This window comes from Malaclemys terrapin, chromosome 9 (assembly GCF_027887155.1).
Source record: "Malaclemys terrapin pileata isolate rMalTer1 chromosome 9, rMalTer1.hap1, whole genome shotgun sequence".
NCBI lineage: Eukaryota > Metazoa > Chordata > Testudines > Emydidae > Malaclemys > Malaclemys terrapin.
Window position 1 is genome coordinate 51,065,244 of NC_071513.1, and position 26,101 is coordinate 51,091,344.

At 46.5% G+C, this 26,101-nt stretch overlaps 1 protein-coding gene across 1 annotated transcript in view; it reads left to right on the forward strand.

Annotated features, from left to right (window-relative positions):
- Positions 1-3,193: 3,193 nt before the first annotated feature.
- LOC128843178 (ovotransferrin-like) overlaps positions 3,194-26,101 on the forward strand; it is a 59,842-nt gene continuing 36,934 nt past the window's right edge. Inside the window, exons 1-15 of the mRNA XM_054039776.1 lie at positions 3,194-3,352; positions 6,725-6,888; positions 7,148-7,256; positions 9,859-10,044; positions 10,664-10,802; positions 13,400-13,455; positions 14,536-14,708; positions 14,851-15,022; positions 17,236-17,393; positions 17,790-17,883; positions 18,746-18,784; positions 20,718-20,876; positions 21,894-22,044; positions 22,977-23,041; positions 24,176-24,360. Of these exons, the coding sequence (XP_053895751.1) occupies positions 3,310-3,352; positions 6,725-6,888; positions 7,148-7,256; positions 9,859-10,044; positions 10,664-10,802; positions 13,400-13,455; positions 14,536-14,708; positions 14,851-15,022; positions 17,236-17,393; positions 17,790-17,883; positions 18,746-18,784; positions 20,718-20,876; positions 21,894-22,044; positions 22,977-23,041; positions 24,176-24,360 (1,893 nt within the window). The 5' untranslated portion in view covers positions 3,194-3,309. The remainder of the gene's footprint in view (positions 3,353-6,724; positions 6,889-7,147; positions 7,257-9,858; positions 10,045-10,663; positions 10,803-13,399; positions 13,456-14,535; positions 14,709-14,850; positions 15,023-17,235; positions 17,394-17,789; positions 17,884-18,745; positions 18,785-20,717; positions 20,877-21,893; positions 22,045-22,976; positions 23,042-24,175; positions 24,361-26,101) is intronic.

Sequence of the window (26,101 nt, forward strand, 5' to 3'; positions counted from 1 at the left end):
TATTTCTCAGGAGCATGTGAGGGGGGGATCTCAAGGGGACTTGGGAGATGAAGCCCTTCTGTATGTATCTTCATTTGGGCAAGGCCTCTGCAGCATGGTATGGCTTGCACTGACCTGCAAAGGAGGCAAGACACATGCTCATCCTGAGCTCCAGGGGAAGACGTTTCCCAGGTGAATGTCCCGCAACCAGCAATACCCTGCCCCAGCATCCAGGGGTTTTCCCTTGGGTTCTGTCACTCCATTGACGAGGGCATTCTTAACACTTCAAATGTGGCCCACTGTAAAATGTTTTTTCCATTTGGTGGGGAAAGTTCTCCAGAATCTAAACATCTGGGGTCTCTTTTTAAATCAACTGTCCTATCACCAAGAATTCCACGGGCATTATTTTTATAGGAACAAATGTTTTGTGCTACCCCTACCAGGGAACAACAAACACTGCTTTCCTGATCTGTGCTGATATTGTCTCCAAGTCTGGAGCACACAATGCCATGTTCATCTCAAGGTTCATCAGAACTACCGAGCGAGAAAGCAATACTTGCTCAGTGGAAAGAAGAAGAAATCAGTTGCAGCAGAAACGATATTCACAAACCCCCACAATCTAACTGCAATAAGACACTTGGCAACTGTTGATGTGAAGCCAGAGGAAATGACTGGATGAACATCTCTCGTTGCTTTAAAGCATTATGAAAAAGCTGGTCTTGAGGATCTGGAGTTCTTTAAGTGAGGAATATATAAGGTCCCATTAGAGCCCAGTATGATACGGTCACTGTGGAATGAGAGATGGCACAGTCACCAGTTTGGGTAGGTCATGGGATCTCAATAGCCCCTGATTATTTCCAAACTGGAGCTTCTCACCAGCTTCCTCTGATTCAGCCAGTAAGTGGTAAACAACTCGTCTGCAGTGGTTATCCTCTCCTGCAAAGCCTCTCACCTTATGGAATGTAACAAGCCCACATACTTCCACCCTTTATTTGCTCAACCAGCCCCTTTAGTCTATGTTCAGATTCCTGTTCCAAAAGAAGTTGTTAAAGAAGGCCATGCAATTTTACGATCCCATGCTGGTGGGGTGATGGGGGAACCCCTCTGGAATACATGTCCTTGTAACATGCTATGCCTATGAGTGGGAGAATTTAAAGTCATTTCTGATGTAGCCAGATATTGGCGGTGTTAGAACTCCAGGCTTGGAATGCCAGCATCTTGGACAGTAACCTCTGGGGAACTGGGCTGGCCTGGGGAGAATGGTGTGAAGTCTTGGTGGTTGCTGCGGATTGTGGCAGCTCCTGAACCCCTCCCTCTTGGCGGTCCCTGAATGAATTATCGCTGTACTTTACTAATTCCCTTAAGGTGAAATTCACCCCCATGCAGAAGGCCAGCACAAAGCATCACTGAGGGATTCAGTGGTGCCGAGGCCTGGCTTAGCATGGGATGAATTTCACCCTTATTTCTTAATCCCAGACTGGGTGCTGCTTGATGCACAAATAAAGAAATACGTGAATATCCAAGGGCCAGTTGAAGACTGGACAGGAACACACTGGGAGGCCTAAAGAACAGTGATACCTCAGCATAGTTATGCTCCAGTCCTTGCTGTTGTTTTCTATGCATTAGGGTGGGATGGCAGTATACTGAAGTGGGTTAGTGTCTGTGGGCCTCATGGAAGAATGGAGTGAGCAGGAGGGATTTGGATGGAGAAAGTGGCTATCTGGTGCATTGGGCTGGGGAAGGAATGCTGTGTATAGAGGATGGAAGGTCTTTTCTTTTAGGAGAGTTGAGAGGCTGTAGATTAACATTTTCCAAAACTACCTGCTCAGAATTTAATGGTCCCAACTTCTGGAACCTATGGCTCTTGCTAGATTGAACCGTGTGGCCTAGGCAGAGGGCTCTGGGCAATGGAATAGCTCCTCCAGGAGAAGAATGAGCTGACTTCAATGGGTGTCAAGCACATCCTTAAAGTCAAGGATGTGGTTAAGTGCTGTGCTGAATCTGGGCCTTAATGCGGAAAGACCCAGGCAGCCAATGGAGGGACCTGAGGGTGGGGGAGCTGGCACAATTGGAGGAGTGGTGGGGGAAGAACACTTTAGCTGCCGCTTGTGTAGTTTGGAGAGGTGAGAACCAGGTGGGCCAGAGAGGAGATTCAATGACTGTAAGAGCTACGAGTTGTCACAACCACCTGAACTGGTGGTCTAGCAGAGGAGGGACAGGAAGGAGCAGTCGTTAGAGGGAGCAGGGAGAGGATGTGGTGAGACCACTGTGGCTGTGAACTGTTAGCTCCAACGCTTCGCTCCAGAGGCTGTGTTCCTAGATATGCTCCGGTAAGTTCACCCTGCGCTATGTCAGCTTCCCCCTAGAGAATCCCAGCTGCAGAGCAAAAGTCCTTTTAAAGGCACAAGGGGCTTGCAGGGGAATGCAGAGCCAGCATTGCCGCCAGAGCAGGTGGCCCTGACGAGGGAGGGGCGTAGTGAGGACAGCTCAGGGATGTCCCAAAGGAAGTGAGTCATTCAGTGGGATAGTAAAGCACTTTGGATTCATTCCTTCTGGATTGAAGGTGCTCTGTGATTGCAAGGTTCCTCTTACTGACTCCTCTCCCTGCATTACAGTCATGCTATCAGGTGTTCTGGGAGGCACTGATGTCAAGAATCAGGGGGTAGCCGTGTTAGTCTGTATCTACAAAAACAACAAGGAGTCTGGTGGCACCTTAAAGACTAACAGATTTATTTGGGCATAAGCTTTCGTGAGTAAAAACCTCACTTCTTCGGATGCACTGGGAGGCACTGACTAATTTCCCAATTGCCAAGACCTGTCATACAGGACGGGCAAAGACTCCTCGGTGGGAAGGAAAGGCAATAGTTAATGTGAAAGAAGACTAAATAGTCTAGATTGGATCTGACTCTCACAGCGGCTCTCTGAGATTAGCCTTTGTAAAGCAGGGGGTGGCTGGAACAAAGAAAATAGCCCTTCCCACTGTATTTCAACCAAGCAGGAATTGAAATGATACAAAGTGGGACTTTCCCATTTTAAATCCCTTGGGTGAACGACATGCACCTGCCCTGTTCCCACTCATGCATGTGTGTGATTCAGTGCCAAAGTGAAATGCTGCCTGAAAATGGGCTGACTGGAAGGGGCGGGGTGAGGAAATCGAGGAGCTATTGGGAAACAAGGACAAACACTGCCAGTCATTGCTTCTGCTAACACAGCGAGCCCTGTCCCTCTATAAAAAGGCAAAGAGTAGCCCAGGAGCCATCACGGACTCAGAGGAGACAGTCTCTGAGTAACGCTCCTGCAACACCTGGCTGCCAAGCTCAGGAGAGAAGGATGAAGTTCGCTCTCCATGCCGCGCTGTCCTTGGGGATATTGGGTAAGTGCCTGCAGAACAGCAGTTTCGAAGTGGGGATGTCACTGACATTCTCAGCAGCCCCCGCACTAGCCAGAGACTGTGAGGAGGTTGCATAAGGGTGCCAGTTTAATTGCAGTGCACAGTAAACGCCAACAGTCACTGAACTGTGCAGGACAGAAACCAAAGGGAAAATAGCTGCTGGGTGCTGGACTCTATCAGCCGTTTGCCAGGGAACTTGCTGCCCAGAGTCACAATTTTAATGCTAATTATAGCAACTTTACCGCAGTTCCTATTTTGCTAAGGGCCTGATCCAAAGCCCAGTGACAACCACAGGAGTTTTTCCATTGACTTCAATGAGCTTTGGATCAGGCCCTAAAACAGTCCGAAGGAAAAGGTTTCAGGTTTGCTCCTTATATGGAGCTCCTGCTGCAGGTATGGGTGGAGGTATGTCCCCCTGGTGGAGCGCTGGTGTAGGAAGAGAGTCACTGAAAGCCTTCCCTACAGAGGATGCACATGTGTTTAGAGAAGCTTCTTAAAATAATATTTAGCAAAGAATTTTTAATGTGAAAGTTACAAAAAAATTACTGCAGAACCTGTAGGCTCCTGTCTTTCTAACCTGTCCCACGTTCTTCTCGGGGGAGAGAGGGGTCTCTGCAGCTCAACTTTGGAGATCCCCTTCTTGTAAAGGGATGTGCCCCTTCAACACCCCCCCTCCCAAGACCTTGCCTGAGAGTCCAGGGCTTGGATCTCCCCACAATACCCTGCATTGCTTGGGGTTATCTCAAAGAACCTTCCACAATGGTGAAGCACTGGAATGGGTTACCTAGGGAGATTGTGGAATCTCCTTCCTTAGAGGTTTTTTAAGGTCAGGCTTTATAAAGCCCTGGCTGGGATGATTTAGTTGGGGATTAGGTCCTGCCTTGAGCAGGGGGTTGGACTAGATGACCTCCTGAGGTCCCTTCCAAACCTGATATTCTATGATTCTAATGGTCTGGTGCCACAAGTGACTGTAACCCCTTCTCTTCTACCCCAGCCCTGCTCAACAAGATGAGGCTGTGAGAAGTGCTTCTCTTTCTTCTCCTAGGCCCAGAAAGGCCCACAAGTCTCCTTGCACTAGATATGTCTGTACTCCTTCCTTTGGAGCCCCTGCTCTTTCAGGCTCCTGGTTTCCTTTGTGCAAAAGGCTGACTGTGCTCATGACAAATCCGTCTCTCTGTCTCTCTCCTCTCCCGCCCGGATCCCTCTATTTGCTGATAATGAGGCCACCTCCCTGGCAGCGTTACTCTCGTAGCCTGATCGTGGGACCCTTGACTTAAATGGGAGGCAGTAGGGGGAAGGCATTTTAGAAATAGAACTATAAAAAGAAAAACAGGCAGAGATTTTTTTAAACCAGTCAGTAAAAGCAGAGTTTTGAAAATAGAAGCCGGGAGTGGGACAACAATTAGAAACAAGCAGAAAAAGCACATGGACAATGGCAGAGTTTTACAGGTAAAATAAACAGAAGCAGGCACTGATTATTATACAGACATTCTATATTTTGCAGTGATTTGGAACAGGCAAGTTGTGCACACATTGCTGGCCTGTGTGACTGCATAATCTTATTATTGTTACCCTTATCCTCTTCCCACCTGGTGTTTGTTATGGTCCCTTAATGCTTCTTGTCCTAAATGAAGTCTCCTCTTCTGCTATGAATCTAGCATAATTGGGGCCCCCAATCCCAATTCGGGCCTCTGGACACTAATGTTAGCTAAATAATCATCATCCATAACACTGTGACTGATCCAAGCTCTCGATCAGCAGAAGAAGAGCATCTGTTAATAATGTTCTGTCCTTCCTTCTTAAGGCCCTGATCCTGCAAACACTTAAGTGCAAGTGTAACTTTACGTACATGAGTAGTCCCACTGAAGTCGATGGAACAGCTCATGTGCATGCAGTGAAGCAAGGACATGTTTGCAGAACTGGGGCTTAAGTTATCTATCCTTATATCTTGTATCTATTCTTATATTCCCAAACAAAAAACATGGTGAATAAGAAATAAGAGTGTAAAGGTACTTTTACCCCTCTGTAAGAAGCCACAGAAAGAAAACTTGTGGAAAAGAAACCACATGCATTTTCTAAAACAGAAAGCTTAGACTTCAGCAGTTCAATACTCTTCACGTGGGGCATAATGCAAAGCTATGTGAAGTCAGAGGGAGTCTTTCCATTGGCTTTAGTGAGGTTTGGATGAGGCCCTTTTATACCCCAACCAGCTTCCACCCTCATTCAACATCAGTTTTGCTCATGACAACATAAACAAGCGGAAAAGCATTACTACACACCAACACCTACAAGTCACCTTTTCTCACCCCCATGTCCGGTCCTGCACTGAGTGCGGTTTGGCCAGGTCAGAGAATGTGTTCCTGTGTGCTGTCTTTTTGTGAGGGTGTCTCCTGGGGGTGTTCCAGAGAAGTGATGGCAACAGCCTTCCAGCCATCACTTCCCTCTCACAAAGTGTTTCGTTTGGGAACTTGCAGGTTTGTGGTGAGTCTGTAACAGAGAACATGCTGCATTTCCACTTCCATTGACACTGTCAGGAACTCAAGGTGGTCAGCCTTCCACCCCAGTTTGCCCTTGCAGCATGAGAGGCCTGCAGCTGCAGAGCTCTCATTGTGCGCACTTCTCTGGGGTCTGCAAGATAGGAACCCTCCTCCTGGACACTTCCTAAAGTGCACAGGACAGGCAGACTGGAGAGCAGGAGAGCCTGCGCAGGAGAGCAGCTCCCACCCTGCAGACCAGGAAGTCCATGACAGTGGAGCTGCCTTGCTATATACCTTAAAGTCTGCATGGCAGGAGCTCCCCTTCTGCACATCTCGTCAGGAGTGACTTCAGGACTTTAGGGTAGAGCTTGTCTCCTAAGGAATGAAGGAAAAGTGGGAGAGTAGTTCCCTGGGAGAGAAACACATGCAAATTTGGAGAGCTCTCTGACACAGAGGAGGAACCTGGAATAAGGTATTTATTCAAAGCACAAACCCTGAGAATCATCCTGCATTTGGGCTGGGGCGAAGAGCTTTAGTAGTAATCTCCTGGTGATTTGAATCTCAGGCGGCCAACTAGTAAAAGCTGAAATATAAAAATATCACACCCCCTACACTTTGGGACAAATCCATCTGTGCATAACTCCACTAAGGTTACACCAGGGGTGAATTTAGCCCTTTGTATCCACTTGAATCTAGATGTAAGAAACCAGTACACAGCGGCCCTAAGCCCTGGAGTCCTGCTATTGGGAGCAGGTAGGGAAGGAGAGACCTGTGGGTCTCATGGGAGACCTATGTCTGTAGGGAGAGATGATGGTTCTTTCATATAGATCTGAGGTTCATGAAACAACCTCTTAGTCCTCTTTTGCTCTCTCCACAGTGCTCTGTCTTGCTGACCCTCCAGCCCAAAGTCCCGTCCGATGGTGCACAATATCTGATCCAGAGCAGAAGAAATGTGTGGAACTGAAGACAAAAATGTCCTCAACCCCTTCATTAGACTGTGTGAAGAAAACAACTTACTCTGACTGCATAAAAGCCATTGCGGTAGGTTGCCAGCAATGTATCAGGTCTGGGGCTGGGAGGAACAACTTGCCCTGTCGGGTTCCATTTGCCTAATCTGGGATGAAAGCTTCACTATCCTCTTTAAGTGACTGATTTCCTTCCCTCATTGCCTCGCTCCATTGCTACAGCAGCACCCCAGCCAGGAAGGACCCCAAAGAGAGGCTCTTTTAATTAATGCTCAGTGTTTTCTGCCCCTGCTGATGCATGTGCCCACAATTGATTTAAAGCTTTTGTGTTTCAGGAGAATGAAGCAGATGCCATTAGTCTGGATGGTGGCCACATTTTCGAAGCACACCTTGCCCCGTATAATCTGAAGCCTGTTGTGGCTGAGGTCCATGGCACAGGAAAAGGTACATTTGCATGGAGGGCACCGTTATTGACTATAAAGTTGTGGCACTTTGACCACCATGGTACTAGCTGTCAGCACGTTAGTAACACCGTACTACTCAGGCAAACTGGGAAGGCACAAACCCCTGGGCAAGTCAGTGTGCTAACTCAGAGAATATGTACTTCTTCAGAGCTGGCCACAGACCAAGGGCCAGGGCCTTAGCTGGTACGCATGAGGACTGATCTGCAGCCAGTGACCTCAACACAGCTGTGCCCATTTACACAAGCTGAGAATCGGGACCTGGTGGAAAGCAGCAATGATCTGTACTCCTGCTTCCTGCCTCATTTTCCTAGCTGTCCAGGTGATCACACTCTCCTTTGGAGTCATCAGCGTTAGTTCTATCACTCCACTCACCCTGATCTCCTCCCCTTCCCCACAACCAGACTGGACTTTTCCTAATCCTCTTGATTTCTGATTGGTTTGAGGTTTTTTCCCCCCACTTCCATGAACCTTCTGGTTCTTGCTTCATTCCTTCCCAGTGACCCATGGGTGCTAGAGTAATTTTACCTGCAGATTGGGGAGCAATGTTAGAGCAACCAGTTACATGTTATTACAGGTGACATTATCATTTTCACATGTCCCCTGCAACATCAGCAAGCGAGGTGACTATCGCTGCTGAGCCAGCATGGCAGGTCCCCTCACCAGCCATGCTCACATGCCCCTTTCGTAGTACCTGAAAGCTCCAAGCAGCAGCAACCTATGATGTGCTTGGCTGTGTGCAGGAAGCGTGCTGTGAACAGTAGCTTTTCCCTGATGTCTCTCTCCATGGCTGTTCACGCAGAGCTTAGCTCGTGCGCTACTACCCTTGAGGGGATAGAGGAGGCTACAGGAGGTGGTGTTGGGATTTCTATCCCAGAGCAACCTTTCCTCTCCACACAGCCCCTCTATATCATTTCCATTGGGCAGCTGAAATTTGGTCCCCCTGTGGATCACAGAGGAGGAGCAGACCAGTCTATAGAAACGGTTATTACTCCCACTGCCCTTCCACTGCATGTGGTGGTATCACAAGGGCAGTAACTCTTTCTCAACAGAACTGGAGTAAATCCAGTGTGCTGCTATTGCTGTTCCCTCTGGGGAAGTTTACTGCTCACTGCAGTGGTGTTGTAATGGCTGGGGAAGGCTAATGCAATAGCGTGTCTGAAGAATTTTGTAAGGTTAATTTGCCTACGTAACTAATGGCCCCTGACAAAACACAGCAGGGGGACTAAGCTGAGCAAACCTCAAAGGCTTTCTGCTTTCAGGGACCTTGTATAAAACTGGAAATTAACTGGGCTAATCCAGGCACATGGGACCCAAGCTATGAGTCAGCTGCACTAACAGAGGTTAAAGAATGACCTTTGTTTGTAGTGTTGGGGTAGCCATGGTGGTCCAAGGATATTAGACACCTAAGGTGGGTGAGGGAATATCTTTTATTGGACCCATTTCGGTTGGTGAGAGAAACAAGCTTTCGAGCTACGCAAAGCTATTCTTCAGGTGTGTGTAGCTTGAAAGCCTGTCCCTTCCCCCAACAGAAGTTGGTCCAATAAAAGATATTACCTCACCCGCCTTGTCTCTCTAGCAACATGAGGGTCAGTTGTTTCTTGGAGGACCAGGCTGAATGGAGCACACAGACAGGGCAGTGGATAAGCAGGCACAATGAAGAGGGAAAGAAACAGAAAAGAAAGCTTCAGAGTAACAGCCGTGTTAGTCTGTATCCGCAAAAAGAAGAACAGGAGTACAGAAAAGAAAGCTAAACGTTAAAGCTGCTGCTATCGGAGTTGCTGGGTCTGCACCCCCAGTCTGTAGTTCTCTTCCTGTCTACCGCATTACTGATGATTCTTGGAGGAAAATGACAGTACTTCTCCATTCCTGTCTTCATCGGCTCCTGCTTTCCAGATCCCATCCAAACTCCCAGCCTTCACTTTGTATTATAATACAGGTCTCTGTTCGGAAAGTCAGGCTGTTTAGATACTGTGTAGAGAGTTTGGGCTGAAGGCAACATTACGGAGTAATTCTCAGTGTTATGGCTGAGAATTAAAAGGTACAAAAGTAGTGGGTTTCTGCTGCCTCCAGAACTCAGTCCCTTTGCATAGATGTAATATTTGCCATACAGTCTATGGAGGGAATTTTAACAGACCCCGTTTAGAGTCCATTCCTGCAAACCTTACTCACGCAAGTCATCTTTACTCATGTGAGAAGCTCTACTGCCCTCAAAGAGACTTATCACGAGGGTAAGAGCTATTAACAGCAGCACACATGTATCAAATAAATGCAGACAAGAGCATTTAGCAAATACTAGTAATACTAATTAGTAGAACAATTAACATTATGTCCATTACAACCATTATAATCAGATTGATATTGGCATGGCAACCCACTAATACTAAACAGGAGAAAGGGATTGGGTGTCTTGCTACATTATTATGGGGTTGAAAATGTTGCACTTTGCTTCCCGTGCCCAGGATTTGTGTGACATGGGAGAAAACAATTGTGTGAATTGGGAGGGACGGTAAGCGACTTCCATTTATGTTTGTGTGTTCCTTTATTCCAATGCTTGCTTGCTTTTTCTCCTCCCTCCCATACAGATGCGGCCACCAGCTACTATGCTGTGGCCGTGGTGAAGAAAGGAACCGGCTTCACAATAAGGGAACTTAAAGGGAAGAAATCCTGCCACACAGGGTTGGACAGGTCTGCTGGCTGGGTCATTCCCATTGGGACCCTCTTGTACCATCAAACCCTATCCTGGGATAGAGCCACTCCCATAACCCACGGTAAGCTGGGAAAGAGCTAGGTGTGTAGGGAGTGCTAACATTAAGCTGGGGGTGAGGAGAACTGGGATTGATTGGTGTTAGGGGGAAGGTAGTAGGTTTTCTGAGGAACTTTTGGGGAAACCAGCAAACCAACGGAACAACTCACATTTCCTAAATTTCTCTTCTTCTATCAATAAGGGCATTTCCATGACAGCAACAGCTTCCTTGCTTTGGAATCCATTATCTTCTACTCAGTCACACTCCAAAAACTCTGTTGTTCACTGGTTAAAGTTGTTACCAATGTGATATGCCATCCTGACACAAACCCAAGGAAGTGGAAAGTTAAGGCACCTCTACTCCTCCACATACAAACACCCTTTACCACAGCCATGCACAGCAGACCACACGACAGAACCTTCACTCTGCCCTGCTGGAGATGCCATCCTTCCAGCATCCCCTTTACCAAACCACCCCTTCCAAAGGCATCAGGTTTCAGACAATCTTCCCTTCTGCACATCCCCTCTTCCCCCACTACTTCCTCCAAACACCCCACACTACTATACCAAGCATCCACAGCTGGGAGAAGGTAGTTTGCGAAAGGGTGAGTTTGCTATTAACTACTGCATGTCTTTTTCCATAGCTGTGGCCCAGTTTTTCTCAGCCAGCTGCGTCCCTGGTGCCCCCGCAAATGAACCAAATCTGTGCCGCTTATGCCTTGGGACAGGTGCTCAGAAATGTTCCCGTACTGGGCCTTATTCTGGCTATTCTGGAGCCTTTCAGTGAGTGAAAGTTATTTTTATCTGGTAACTATCTGTCCCACACACATGTTTTCAGCTGTACCATAACTGGGTCTCCTGACATGGCTACACTTGTAGAGTAGTTGGGACCTAATTGTCTCATTGGTTTCTGTTAAGTAATGGGCCTCAAAGGAATTAAAAAGGTCTCCAGAGGTGATCCCAGCAATTACAGGCCTGTAAGCCTGACTTCAGTACTGGGCAAACTGGTTGAAACTATAATAAAGAACAATATTGTCAGCTATATAGATGAACATAATTTGTTGAGGAAGAGTCAACATGGTTTTAGTAAAGGGAAATCATGTCTCCCCAATCTACAAGAATTCTTTGAGGGGTCAAGAAGCATGTGGACCAAGGGGATCCAGTGGATATTGTGTACTTAGATTTTCAGAAGGCCTTTGACAAGGTCCCTTACACAAGTAAACTGCCATGGGGTAAGAGGGAAGGTCCTCTCATGGATTGGTAACTGGTTAAAAGATAGGAAACAAAGGGTAGGTATAAATGGTCAGTTTTCAGAATGGAGAGAGGTGTCCCCCAGGGGTCTGTTCTGGAACCAGTCCTATTCAACATATTCATAAATGATCTGGAAAAAGATGTAAACAGCGAGGTGGCAAAATTTGCAGATGGTACAAAATTACTAAAGATAGTTAAGACCCAGGCAAACTGCAAAGAGCTACAAAAGGATCTTTAAAAACTGGGTGACTGATCAACAAAATGGCACATGAAATTTAATGTTGATAAATGCAAAGTAATGCACATTGGAAAGCATAATCCCAACTATACATATAAAATGATGGGGTCTAAATTAGCTGTTACCACTCAAGAAAGAGATCTTGGAGTCATTGTGGATAGTTCTCTGAAAACATCCACTCAAGGTGCAGAGGCAGTCAAAAAAGCAAATAGAATGCAGGGAATAATTAAGAAAGGGATAGATAATAGGATAGAAAATATCATGTTGCCTCTATATAATCCATGGTATGCCCACATCCTGAATACTGTGTGCAGCTGTGGTCACTCCATCCCAAAAAAGATATATTGGAATTGGAAAAGGTTCAGAAAAGGGCAACAAAAATGATTAGGGATATGGAACATAAGAATGGCCATACCAAGTCAGACCAAAGGTCTATCCAGCCCAGTATCCTGTCTACTGACAGTGGCCAATGCCAGATGCCCCAGAGGGAGTGAACCTAACAGGTAATGATCAAGTGATCTCTCTTCTGCCATCAGTCTCCACCCTCTGATAAACAGAGACTAGGGACACCATTCCTTATCCATCCTGGCTAATAGCCATTAATGAACTTAACCTCCATGAATTTATCTAGTTCTCTTTTAAACCCTGTTATAGTCCTAGCCTTCACAACCTCCTCAGGCAAGGAGTTCCAAAGGTTGACTGTGCGCTGTGTGAAGAACTTCCTTTTATTTGTTTTAAACCTCCTGCCCATTAATTTCATTTGGTGGCCCCTAGTTCTTATATTATGGGTACAAGTAAATAACTTTTCCTTATTCACTTTCTCCACACCACTCATGATTTATATACCTCTATCATATCCCCCCTTAGTCTCCTCTTTTCCAAGCTGAAAAGTCCTAGCCTCTTTAATATCTCCTCATATGGGACCTGTTCCAAACCCCTGATCATTTTAGTTGCCCTTTTCTGAACTTTTTCTAATGCCAGTATATCTTTTTTGAGATGAGGAGACCACATCTGAACGGCTTCTGTATGAGGAGAGATTAATAAGACTGGGCTTTTCAGCTTGCAAAAGAGATGGCTAAGGGGAGATATGACTGAGGTCTATAAAATCATGACTGGTGTAGAGAAAGTAGATAAGGAAGTGTTGTTTACTACTTCTCATAACACAAGAACTCGGGGTTACCAAATGAAATTAATAGGCAGCAGATTTAAAACAAATAAAAGGAAGGATTTTTTCACACAACACACAGTCAACCTGTGGAACTCCTTGCCAGAGGATGTTGTGAAGTCCAAGACCACAACAGGGTTCAAAAAAGAACTAGATAAATTCATGGAGGATAGGTCCATCAATGGCTATTAGCCAGGATGGGCAGGAATGGTGTCCCTAGTCTCTGTTTGCCAGAAGCAGGGAATGAGCGACAGGGGATGGATCACTTGATGATTACCTGTTCTGTTCATTCCCTCTGGGGCACCTGGCACCAGCCACTGTCGGAAGACAGGATACTGGGCTAGATGGACCTTTGGTCTGACCCAGTAGGGCCATTCTTATGTTCTTATGGAAGAAGCAACCCTACACCAGAGTTGAGTATGTGGCCTATGATAGCTCCTAGCCTCTACAAGCACTTAGTGAGTGACCAGAAATTGATCTATAAATTGCACATGGCAGTACAGAGCATTATCATTGGGCTACTCCTGATGCTTTTCATTATAAAATTCTTCTCTGCCATTGCATTTCCTTCCCCAGCCCACATAGCTTTCTGTGAAGATAAACTGTCATATGTCTGAGGCTTGCTTCAAAGGTAGTTGTCTGAAACGTAGAGGGATGATCTGAGATTAGCAACAAACACAATATTTCAGTGGCCTCCTTTTCTTTCTGCTTTATTTCCCCCTCCAGGTGTCTGAAAGATGGAGCTGGAGATGTAGCTTTTGTCAAACACACAACTGTTCTAGGTAGGCATGAGGGATCATTCGGTTTCACCACTTTCTGATCAGGCTTTTCACTGGGACTATATCCTTGAATTCTATCTATATTGCACCTGCCTTCATTTCTCTCCCGGTTTATCCCACGCCTCTTTTCTCTTTGTCTCTGGGAGGAAATACGCTTTGTATGCTGTATTCCTGACTGTTAAATAATCAACAGAGAGAGATTAGATTTCATCTCTTAGTCTAATGGCTCTTTCTTGTGGCTGAACAAGGCTACCAGAGTGGGGACCAGTTTGTATGTTGCTTCTTTGATGTTCACAGCGAAATCACACCGGCACATTATTCTTTGAAAAATTAAATTTGGGAAGGGGCTCCACCTCCACCAACATCATGACAGGAATCTACTAACACGACATCAGTGTGAGAGAAAGGATGGTCTTGTTGTAAAGCACTGGGTTAGGACTCAGGAGACCTGGATTCTGTTTCCAGCTTTACCACTGACTACTTAGGCAAGTCATTTCGGGCCACATTCACAAAGGGTCTTGGGCGCCCTTCCCCTTTCCCCACTGTTTTGTATGGAATTGCAAGAATGGGTTCGATGCCTAAGGCCCCTGACTTCAGAAGCAAGGGGCCTGGCGGTGGATCGCAAGCAGAGACCTGCCCCAAATTCCAGGAGAGGGGCAGAGTTTAGGACACACCCCTCTTGTCAGTATCTGCCATTGGCTAGCTTAGGACACACGTGTCTTGTCGGCTTCTCCAATTGGCTAGCTTAGCTGGCTCCCTGCTCAGCATGCTGGCCTTGTGAATCCCATTTCTCCCCATGCACTGTACAGGGAGCCTAGGCACCGCTCTCAGGCTTTGTGGATTTCTAGATGTCTAAGTCCCTTTGTGGCTCTGGGCCTTCATCTCTCTTGGCCTCAGATCTCCAGCTGTGAAACTGGGATGATAATAATACTTCAGGGACAGAGGAATCTGTCTCATGGAAGTTGTCACTCTTCTGGTTCTCATTCAGGGACAAAAATCATTGGGGAGTTTCCTGAAGTGGGATATTCAAAGCCCCTTTAAATATTGGTGTTGCTGTAACCTGTGGACTTCCATTCCTCCCAGAAAATGACCCAAGTGAGAAAGACAAGTATGAGCTGCTGTGTGAAGATGGTTCCCGGAAGCCTGTAGATAAGTATCATGAGTGTCATTGGGCCAAAGTTGCTGCTCATGCTGTTGTGACTCGAAGCGTTGATGGCCGGGCTGATGAGATCTGGAGCTTCCTCTCTCAGGCGGAGGTATTTGCTTTTTCCCCTTCTCTACCTTTCTCTCTGTTCCAGCCTCTCTTTTGCTATTATTCCCCTTTTGTTTGTTCTCTCCACTTTTTCAAAACTATCTCCTGCTCTTGGTATACACCTGATCATTTCTCCCTTGTGACAGGCAAAGTATGGCAAGAACTCAAAAGAGAGCTTCAAACTCTTCAGCTCTCCTTATGGGAAAGATCTGCTTTTTAAGGATTCTGCTACCAATTTTATCCGTGTCCCTCGACTGATGGATGCCCAATTCTACCTGGGCTACCAGTACTGGGCTGCTATTCAGAGTCTCAGGCCAGGTAAGCAGGGATTGGGCTCCTGGGCAGGTGGTCATGAAATTTTAAGGTGGGGGAGGATCCATTAGAGTCCATGGCTCAGATCCTGCTCTTAAAGCATCCATCGACTTCATTCACTTTGAAGTTAACAGAGCTACTGAGGTGTATCTGGGTGTAGATGAGCGCTGGATCGAGCTTCATGGGTTGTGCTTTGCAGTGCGTGTTCAATAAACAATTGGCACTGCCATAACTGGAGATGTTTGAATGCAAATTCTCTTGGCCCAGGGATCGGACTCCCATGTGCCATTGAGCTGCATTGTCAGTAACGAGCAGTACTTTGGCGTCTCTCTGCTCTCGCAGCATTCTGGGTTCAGCACCAAATGCCCCGCTCGGTATATGCCACACAGCCCCAGAAGCACCCAGAGAAGGAATCAGGCAGCAGCGAGACACGTTTCTTTCTCTGTTCTCTCCCTCTTGTTCCAGGGGCTATTCACTACCTATTGGCCCTGACCGAGCAGGCACTTGCCAACCCTCTTCCCCTGGCAGTTCAGCTGTGCAGCTCGGTGGGGTGGGGATGGAGGGGGAGCCTTGGCATTGCCTATTTCTCATCCTTCTCCTGCCAGCAGCCCAGCAAGGGGTCCAGGAGCACAGCCCTTTGTCTCCCGAAAGGGCAGGATGCTGCTCAGAGACATGGGGGAGGGGTTACTCCCCCTCAGGCTCCTGTGCTGCTGTGTAGGCTGGGCCATAAATGCTGTGTAACACAAGGCACATTAAGCATAGGGATCCCTGACCCTCCAGTAATGGGGTGAGGGTGGTGGGGTCAATGTCCTAACTACCAGCCCAGCCATTGGTCCCTGGGGTCTCCTGTATCCTGGGGACACCCGCTGCCCTTTGGCTTTGCTTTGCCTACATCATCTTTCCCACCACTCTGGGTCTCCCTTCCACCCCTGTTAATGACGCTCCCTCACCAGTCAGTGGGGCTGCTGTAGAGTGACATGAGATCTCCCTGGGGTTGGCCACCCTGCCTCTGCACCGCCTCTGGGAGAACCATTCTGCATGGATTCAGGAGTGTCACCTCTGGGGCAGTTTGTGCAATGGGCGGGTGATGGTTCGCATGACCAGCTCCAGAACTAGGGACACACCAAGAATCAGTCACAGAAACATTTGGAGAGTCAAGAGTAAATCTGTTTGGGGGAATGAGGCAATTTTCTCACATTTATTTGCAGTCCAGAATTATTTGTCAGATGTTTGCTGTCAATCGTTCCTGCTCTGTTGCTCGTTCAGGGACAGCTCATGGACAATATCGCATAGTAAAATGTTGGGCCATTTTGATTGGATGTCTGGGTCACATGGGGCTAAATCCACTTAGGCAAAACCAAAAAATAAACCAAAAGAAATCATTTCAGGTTGAAACAAACCATTTCAATTAAAATTAAATGTAGTCTTGGAACATTTAGCTTTAAAAATGCCAAACAAAATGTTTAGACTTCTCTGACATTTATTTATGTTATTTTGGTGCGGGAGGTGAAACTATTAACCAAATTCGACCCATGTTCACAAATGCTTTCTGACCACCCAGAACTGCTTTTTTTTTTTTTTTTAAGCAAATAAACTATTTAGCCAAGAAACTTTGCCCAGCTCAACTCTCAACCTGGCTGGTCTGGGGAGTGAAAGGCTGGGGCTGTGCTGAGAAGAACACTGGTCTTTCACATATCAATGCACAGCACTACCAGTGCTAAGTGACCCAGAGATTATGACGCCTAGGACCAGATTCTGAGCTGGCACAAATCAGTAGAACTAAGTGAAGCTAAGGCAAGTTTTGGAGTGTCCATCTCTTGTTGTCTTCTGACCAAGAGTGGCTGCATCTCTGGAAGATGCTTTGGTCCAACATTATTGGTCTCAAGACGGGTAACTGGGTGAAATTCTCTGGCCAGGGTTACACAGGAGGTCAGACGAGATGACCTAATGCTCCCTTCTGACCTTAAAATCTAAGCCTCTACGTTGATTTTGAAGCATCCCCCTGTCCAGTGAGAACCAGACCCAGTCAACCAACATCCCTTTCCTGCATATTCTGCACTCCACTAGTTCTGCATTTGTCAAACAAGACTATTTTGAATGGAGCTGCAGGGAGTGTGTGTATGCAATGACCTGCTGTCAGCAGCCCTGCTCTTCCTGCAATCAGTCCGTTGGTGGCTTTACATTTTAGATAAGCTTTTGGCTTATTCTCTCTGCCTCAGTTGCTTCCCGAGAAACTCCTGAAGCCCCTTTGAAGGTGAAGTGGTGCACAGTAAGTAAGGATGAAAAGGCCAAGTGTGATGAATGGAGTGCAGTGAGCGGAGGCAGCCTGGACTGTGCAGTGGCAGAAACCACAGAGGACTGCATTGCCAAGATAACGGTATGGGTGTTTCCTTTCCCCACTGCTCTCTCCATGCATCTACCAACTCAGGGAACAGTTTCCTCTCTCTGTCTTTTAGCAGTGCTGGTCAGGAACGTTTCAATGAAACAATTTTTGATTGGAAAAGGCCAATTCATGGAAACTGAAACTTTTTCCAGGAAAGGGTCAGTTCTGACGAATTTCTTAACTTGATTTTTTTTTGAAGTTTACAAATTGTCAAAACATTTTGATGTTTTCTAAATTTTGGTTTTCTGAGTCAAAGTCATTAAAATGTAAGCTACTTATACTACCCGTCTCTTTCATGACAGTAATTTTTTTAAAGGCCTCATCTCTGGCAGGGGGAAGCTGCATGAGAAGTAGCTTCACTTTATATTTGTTGAGTTACTTTCATTGCAGAAAGGTGATGCGGATGCCATAAGCTTGGATGGAGGTTATGTCTACACGGCTGGTACATGTGGTTTGGTGCCAATCATGGGAGAATACTACGGGGGTGAGTGGGGTGCAATCTGCCTTTTAGCTTGTTCTTGATGGGGAATTAACTGATATCAGAATACTTGATTTTATTTTGAACTATGATAAGTCAGTGGTCCTGATTCTGGTCACAATTAGCTTGATCCAGAAAATGAGTGGAGGTGGGGGGGGGGGGGCAAAGGGGCTTTAAATCACTGCACCCCCTGGATGCTGAAGGCAGATTTGGACAGGAATGGTCCTGGGTATAAACTAGAGCATTCCCTTAATGGCTGAAGCAGGGTACTCTAGCCACACCCTTCCTGCTTCTGACACACTCCTCTGTCCCCTGGTAAACCCCAGCCTTGTGGGCTGTGTGGAGGGGATGGCATGGGGCTGCTCCATTGGCTCTATCCCTCAGGGAACATCCGCCCTGTATCAAGGTATTCCTAGGTGGCTAGTTCCAGATGACATAGGGCCCCTCCCTGCCAGCAATCCAGATGTGGAGAGGCTGTCTGGGATCCACAATAAAGGCCAATGACAGCTGGTTTTGCCTGTCTTGAACAACCCTTATTCACAGAATTCCTCACAATCATTAAATCATTGTCTTCTAGCCTTCAGCTCCAGTCTCTGTCTACCAAGCTGTTGCCCCAGAAGGGGAGTAGGGCAATGCTTTGCTCTGCTAATGCGCTAGATGTTAGACCAGCTACTTCTGTCCCTTTCTGAATTAAGGCTTCTTCAGAAAGTAACTTGCCACCTGCCCCACAGAGAAACCACTGCTGTGAATGGAATCCTTACAGAGCTAGATATATACACAGTGCCGGGGAAACCTATTTTTAGCATTAACTGCACACTTGCTTTTGAAGAGCTCTCTATCTGAAATCTCCTCCTCTTTCCCATTTCAGATGACGTTACACGATGCCAGAATGAAGGAGCACCTGGAGGTAATTATTGGTAACAAAGGGGCAGAAGATAAAATCCTGACCTAGAGTAAACTGAAAAAATAAATTGGTCAAGAAACAGAAAGCTAAGGGTTAGGAATAAATGGCCAACATTCACCACAAAGATGGCTACGGGGATCTTTGTGTACAGTGTATTTAGTAATGATCTGGTACACAGATCCAGTAGTAAAGGGGAAAGTTTGCTAATGGCCGTCAGTTATTTAGATTAAGGAGCACAGGGAGGAACGACATAAGGACCTACCCAAACTAGTCAATTTGACAACATGATTTCAGATAAAATACAACAGAAAAGCAAGGTCAAGGTAGTACATACTGAAGGGAACAAGTTAATTACCCAAAGAATGTAAAGAAATGGGGTTAGGAAGAGATTTACCCCTTGATATAATATTGCCCAACTGGCCAGGTGGATTATGCAGGATTTTTGTTGTCTTCCTCTGAAAGCTCTTGTGCTAGCCTGGGTCAGAGACTGGAGCAGACTAGGTGATATGTTCTAGGATGGCAATTCCTGTGTTCACATGAACATTTGTGGTAACCACTGTTCAGAGTGAATTACACAGCCTCCCCCCCCCCCCCCCATTGGCTGATCCATAGGGAGCTTTGAGCCTGCATCTGGTTAGTCCGTTAGCTCCAGTTGTAGAGGTTCAGACTTTCAATGCTGAAGGTCTTGGGTTCAAACCCTGCTGCTGGCCCAATAAGGGGGAAATCTTTAGAGGAGCCTCACATACAGAAAGGAACCCAAGTTCTCTTATGATATCTAGAAAGTCTGATTTCATGTTATTCAACATAAACCCCTCTAGGGGAACTTAATATCTCCAGGAATTGCTAATGGGATATAGTACTTGCTACTGCTAGGTCACTGATCAAATCACATCAGTACCACAGATGGTGTTATTGACTGCTGCCCATTCACTGACCTACATGACATGGGTTTGCCAGGTTCAGACCAGTTCCTAGTGGCCTGGCAGGGAAGCATTCACTGTCAGGAGCACTGAATAAACATGATGTTGGCTTTTAAGGAAGACATCAACCTCTCTTCTGTCTTATTGTGGAACATGGGCCATTCGTCCTTAAGGGAGGGGGAGAGGAAAACCCTTTTCCCTAGGCTTTGAACCTGGAAAGGGTGGGGAGCCCCCACTCAAATACCGGTCTCCTCACCACAGACACATCAGGGCCAGTTCCTGCATCCTTTCCCCCATGGGAGCAGATGGCCTGAAAGGGATCAGAAATAGGAGGCTCTGTGGTGGGGAATTGGGGTGTTCAGCCCTCGGAAAGCTCAGGCATCAGTGTCTGTCTGTTCCAGTATATTGCCGAGTTGTGCTCAGCTGGATCTTCATTGTTAGCAGAATGGCGGATGTGTGGCCTGCTGGATCTGTGATTACATGGATCCACCAGCTGATCCCACTGCAAAGTGTGGAAGAGTGGCAGGGAGACAGTCTATGTGGAGCGCCAATATGCCAACACATTACACCACAGGGACAGAAGGCCTGAGATACAGTACTAGAAAATAGGCTTTAGTAGAAGTATTCCCCCAAACAGAGAAGCAGGCTGGTCTTGTAGTCAAGGGGCAGGACTGGAAATCAGAAGGCATATGCTATATCCCTGGCCCTGACACAGACTTCCTGTGTGACTGGGCAAATCATTTAATGACCTAGTGCCTCCATTTCCCCACCTGTGGGGAGAAAAATAATGGGGATACTATCAGAGGGGTATTGTGGGGCTAAATGCATCACACCTGTAAAGCCCTCTGTATCCTGGGGTGGATAGGCTGTAGGAGGACACAGTATTCTTGTTGTTCCCATTTGTAGATCCTCTCTATGGAGGGAAAGGATGAAAAGAATTCTGAAACCTTGGATGTCAATTCTGGTTCAGGTTTGACTCGCCTGCTTCACTTCCTTTTCCTTCTGCTCTGTGACAGAAACTTATTACGCTGTGGCTGTGGTGAAGAAATCCAACCCCAGTATCACCTGGAAGAACCTGCGTGATAAGAAGTCTTGTCATACAGCTGTTGGGAGAACTGCTGGCTGGAATGTCCCCATGGGCTTGATTCACAATGAAACCGGGAGCTGCGACTTTGGTGAGTCAACTTGTGTACCAACTTCTCACAGCGACTGTGTGTGTCCGTGTCCCCAGTACAGACATCAGGGGGCCAGTGCTAGAGAGCAAGAGCCTCATCCCACAGCTCTTGTCTGGCCTTTGAGTCTCTGGTGACTCCTGGATGCTGGTTGGGCGCTGGCATGTGGGAAATGCTGCTTTGTTAAAGGTTTCAAGGAGCCACGTTTCCCTGAGATGGACTTGAGTATTTCTTACCCTGATGGAGCAGCAGTCGGAAGTGGCATGTCAGTCTGTTTCTTTAGCAGATATTATTGAACATGAAACAAGCAATGGTCATTTGTAGGGATAACAAGCCTATCTAGAGTTCTAATAGCCAGGATGAAAAAGACCAGGGCTTGGGCAGAAATTGGGTTTCTTGCACTTTCTTCTAGAGCAGCTGGTATCAGCTATGATTGGAGACAGGCTGCTGGACCAGATAGAGCCCCAATCTGGACCAAAGTAGCAAAATCTGTCTTCCTGCTGTGAGGGTTGTTAGATCAAACCCTGACCCATATTGACAGTGGTCCCAGTTCACAATGTTTCCCTTATGCAGCCTCTGCCATTTCTTAGGCTGAAGATGTTACCTAGATTGTAAACTCTTTGGGGGCAGGGAGTGTCTTTTTGCTCACTGTCTGTACAGCACCTAGATCAGTGGGATCCTGGGCCATGACTGCAACACAAATAATACTTATTTCCAAATTACCTGTCATTGGCTTTGAGTCTCATGCTGAAAAACTGGTGCACAACAGAGATATGTCTGTTTCTTACTGTGAGTTTCTCTGTCCATAACTTCACTTTGTACAGGTGCAGCATGGGAACTGATGGTTTCTAAGGAAATGCCTCCTAAGTCTTTTAAAGAGGTTTTAGTTTTCTTTTCAACTAATTTAAATTATTTCAAGGCCTAATAATGATGAATCATATGAAGATTCTCATTAAGGAAAGAGAAAAGCAAGAGCCAGAGAGGAAATATACAACAGGTGTTCTATATTCCTCCTGGCAGATAAGTTCTTCAGTAAAGGCTGTGCTCCTGGATCTCCACTTACCTCACCACTCTGCGAGTTGTGTGTGGGCTCAGGCAGCAGCCTCCCACCAAATTACATATGTGCCGCCAACAGCAATGAGAGATACTACGGATACAGCGGGGCCTTCCGGTAAGTGACTCCAATATAATACTAGGTGTTCCTTGGGCGGTGATGGAGTGAGAGCCTTGCCCCTGCTGACAGAGCCCTGAGAATCCTACCTCTTTCCCCTCACTCTAATTTCCTCTTCCCTTCAGGCCCCACCGTGCAGAGACCATCTTTCTCCTCATAACTCCCTACAAAGCCCAGCAGTGCTACTCCTTCAGGAGGGGGAGGAGCAATAGCAGATGGGGACTGGAACTTTAGCCTTCCCACAGGGCAGGGCCACTAGATCTTACCCTTTAACTGAAAGGGAGAACAGGAACGCATTTTTTAAATCTTCCCCCAAACTCTGTTGTATGATCCCAAAGGAGAATCTATGGGGCCAGTTCCTGCCCCAGGGGCCAGCTCCTTGGCACCCTCCAACAGCTCAGGATTAAATAGCTTGTGCTGGTACGAGCCTTGCCAGGCAATTAATTGTGTTTCACTCCCTACTGGTAAAGAAATGACCCAATGCAGCAGTGCTTCACGGCTCACAGTAGTTTTGGTGTAAGCTCCACCTTTCACAGGCTAGCGCTATTGAAATGTATAGTCAGGATCCTCACTGACAGATATGACAAGGATTTTGAGGGTGGCAAATTTAGTCATGCAACAACAAAATAAATAAAATAAATAATAATAATTAACAACAGCACACATGTTTCTTATTCATTGGACAAAGCTTATCTTTTCTGTTAAATTAAAAAGTGTCAGTGGTGAAATGCATGCTGGACTCTGCACATTGCTGGTGATAAAAGGTTACGTTTTAACTGTCCTTGTCAATTCTGTGTCAATTCTAACAGAGCTAAAAGTGCTCACAGGTTTAGGTCACAAAAGATGACAAGTGTCAACAGCAGATCTGCAGGGAAGGCAACGATTCACAACACCTGTAACTCCTGATTGTCTTCTCTCTCGGTATTTGTTAGGTGCCTGGTTGAGAAGGGAGACGTGGCCTTTGTTAAGCACACAATTGTCAGTGAGAACACCGATGGTATGTGATTATTTCACCTTGACATTAGACTCCATAAATGACTAGACTGGATACTCGTGAAACCTATGGTACAGACAGTCTGGCTGTAAAGGTCTAGGACTAGATCTGTCAGTAAGCATAGAGAATAGAAAGGGCTGTGGAGAAGGGGAGCGCTTCATCGTGATGGTGGGAATACCCCATGCTGACTTAGCTGCTGCTGAAGCACATGGTTTTAGTAGCATTGCTTCCCTTCATCGCCGTCCCACTGTGCTCTATGGGCTTGAGCCAAAGCCAGCTGAAGTCAATGGGAGTCTTTCCATCACCTTCAATGGGCTTTGGATCGGGTCATAGGAGGGCAAAGCCTTGTTATCTGCTCAGGGATAGAAATGTGCAGATTTGGGTGGGCGCACACACACTAGTGCTAGCTTCCGACTCCAGTGGCTGGTCACTGCAGTCTATGGCTCAAGTCCTGCTCACCTTGCTCTGGTGTTGGGGAGCAGATGGCATGCCCACCCTGCTCCAGATAAAGCCTGCCCGTTCTGTCTGAGATCAGTCTTACCCCTTTCCTGGGGTATGACTTCACTGGTAACTCAAACAACAATCATAGAACAGAAACCCCAGTCCAGGCTTTCTCCCCAAGACTGGTCCCAGGGCTTCCTGCAGGGACAGGCTGTCTCTGTCCCTAGTTCTCTGACCACAGGCTATGCCCCCTTCTCTTCCTTCCTCATGGAATTAACAAGCCACACCTGCCCCAGTCAGCCCAACTCCCACTCAACAGCTTCATGCAGGGTTCTCGCTCCTGCCAGCCTGTCACAGAGTCTGCCAGTCACTGTCTGTACACCTGAGAGTTCAATACCATTTCCACAAGCCCTGGCTATGGTCTTCAAGCCAGCCTAGGGGGGTTTAGACACATCCTCTAGTAGAATGAATATTAATAGAAGATGTGTGAATAAATCCTCCAGATTGCCCTGTCTCCCCCCACGCTAGCTGCTTCCTGTTGAGCTCTAGTCAGTACATCTCCTAGACACGGGCATGTATCCAAATACAAGCGCACACACAGACATTCCCAATTATACCCCCCATAGGCAGCCACACTCAGAGCAAAGCCTGGTGCTGTCAAACAGCTCTAGAGCCTCCATCTAATTCTCTTTCAAGGACATAATAATGCTGACTGGGCAAAGGAGCTGAGAAGTGACCAATTCGAGTTGCTGTGCCGGGATGGAAATCGCGCCCGTCCTGAAGAATACAAGAAATGCCACCTGGCTCTAGTTCCTGCCCATGCTGTGGTCACACGTCCAGACAGAGCAACTGCTGTCCGTGAGATGCTGATAAACCAACAGGTCAGTACTGGGGCAGAAATCTTTTCAGCTTGTTTTTATATTCCCCTCTTAGCATTTAGAGTGAACCAATAACAGGTCATGCATAAGTGACATACGCCAGTGTTAGAAACTCTTATCAGCAAGTCCAACTCCCTGTTCAAATCCAGACATAGTTGGCTGTATCAGTGTTTGGATTCATGAGAGTGGATGACCATACTGCTACAAATGAAATAGAAGAGGGGCAGTCTATCACACTGAATTTTTTTCATCCAATCAGCCCAATTTTCTAACAGCCCATTGCATTTAATGAAAGGTCTCCCATTGACTTTGGCGGGCATTGGTGCCAGTCCCATAGGATGCCATAAGTCAGATATTTTATGGCATCACAGACCATATAAACTTTTCACTCAGTTTCAGCTTGTTTCCATATTCGGTCTCATCTACTGGAAATCTGAACGCACAAATAGTGTTTCATACCATTGCAAGAAAAGTAGAATGGATCAGGACCTTCCCCTTTTGCTGGCAGAGATTCCTGCTGTGATGGGTTGGGTCACAGAAACCCCCTTAGGACTGCCACCTGATGTGCTGAGACTACCTCTAAGCTCGTTTTCCCTGGCAGCTTGGGACTTCGGTACCCCGCCTGGTTGTGCCAGACATGCTAGCCTGCTACAAACACATACCCTGGTCTGAACCATGTCTCCCAAAAGCTGCAGGCTTAACTGAAAACAGATTAAGAAGTGCTCCTGTCTCCAGCATCCAGATACCCAGCTCCCAATGGGGTCCAAACCCCAAACAACTCCATTTTACTCTGTATAAAGCTTATACAAGGTAAACTCAAATTGTTTGCCCTCTACAACACTGATAGAGATGCACAGCTGTTTGCTCCCCCAGGTATTAATACTTGCTCTAGGTTAATTAATAAGGGAAATGTGATTTTATTAAATATAAAAAGTAGGATTTAAGTGGTTCCAAGTAATAACAGACAGAACAAAGTAAATTACTAAGCAAAATAAAACGAAAACACGCACGTCTAAGTCTAATACAGTAGGAAACTAAATGCAGGTAAATTTCACCCTCAGAGATGGTCCAATAAGCTTCTTTGACAGACTAGACTTCCACATAGTCTGGGTCCAGCAATCACTCACACCCCTGTAGTTACTGTCCTTTGTTCCAGTTTCTTTCAGGCATCTCTTTGGGGTGGAGAGGTTATCTCTTGAGCCAGCTGAAGACAAAATGGAGGGGTTTTCTAGGGCCTTATATAGTCTCTCTCGTGGATGGAAACTCCTAGTGTTCTCCTGTGCAGAATCACAGCTACAAGATGGAGTTCTGGAGTCACATGGGCAAGTCACATGTCCATGCATGACTCAGTTCTTTACAGGCCGATGCCATTGTTTACATGTTAGTTTGAACATTCCCAGGAAAGCTCAGATGTGGATTGGCGTCTCTCCAGGTCCATTGTTAGCTAAGTACTCCCAATTACTTGAAGAACCCCTTCACACTATGTTGACCAAATCTGCCTTCTGTGCTTCCTACAGCAAACACTTTAAATACAAGCATAGAGCCAACACTCATAACTTCAGATATAAAAATGATACATGCATACGAATAGGATGAATACATTCAGTAGAACATAATCTTTGCAAAGATATGTTACATGGCATATCTAGCATAAAACATATTCCAGTTATGTCATATTTACACTCATAAGCATATTTTTATAAAGCATTATGGGGTGCAACATCACACCTGGTTTACAAGAGGA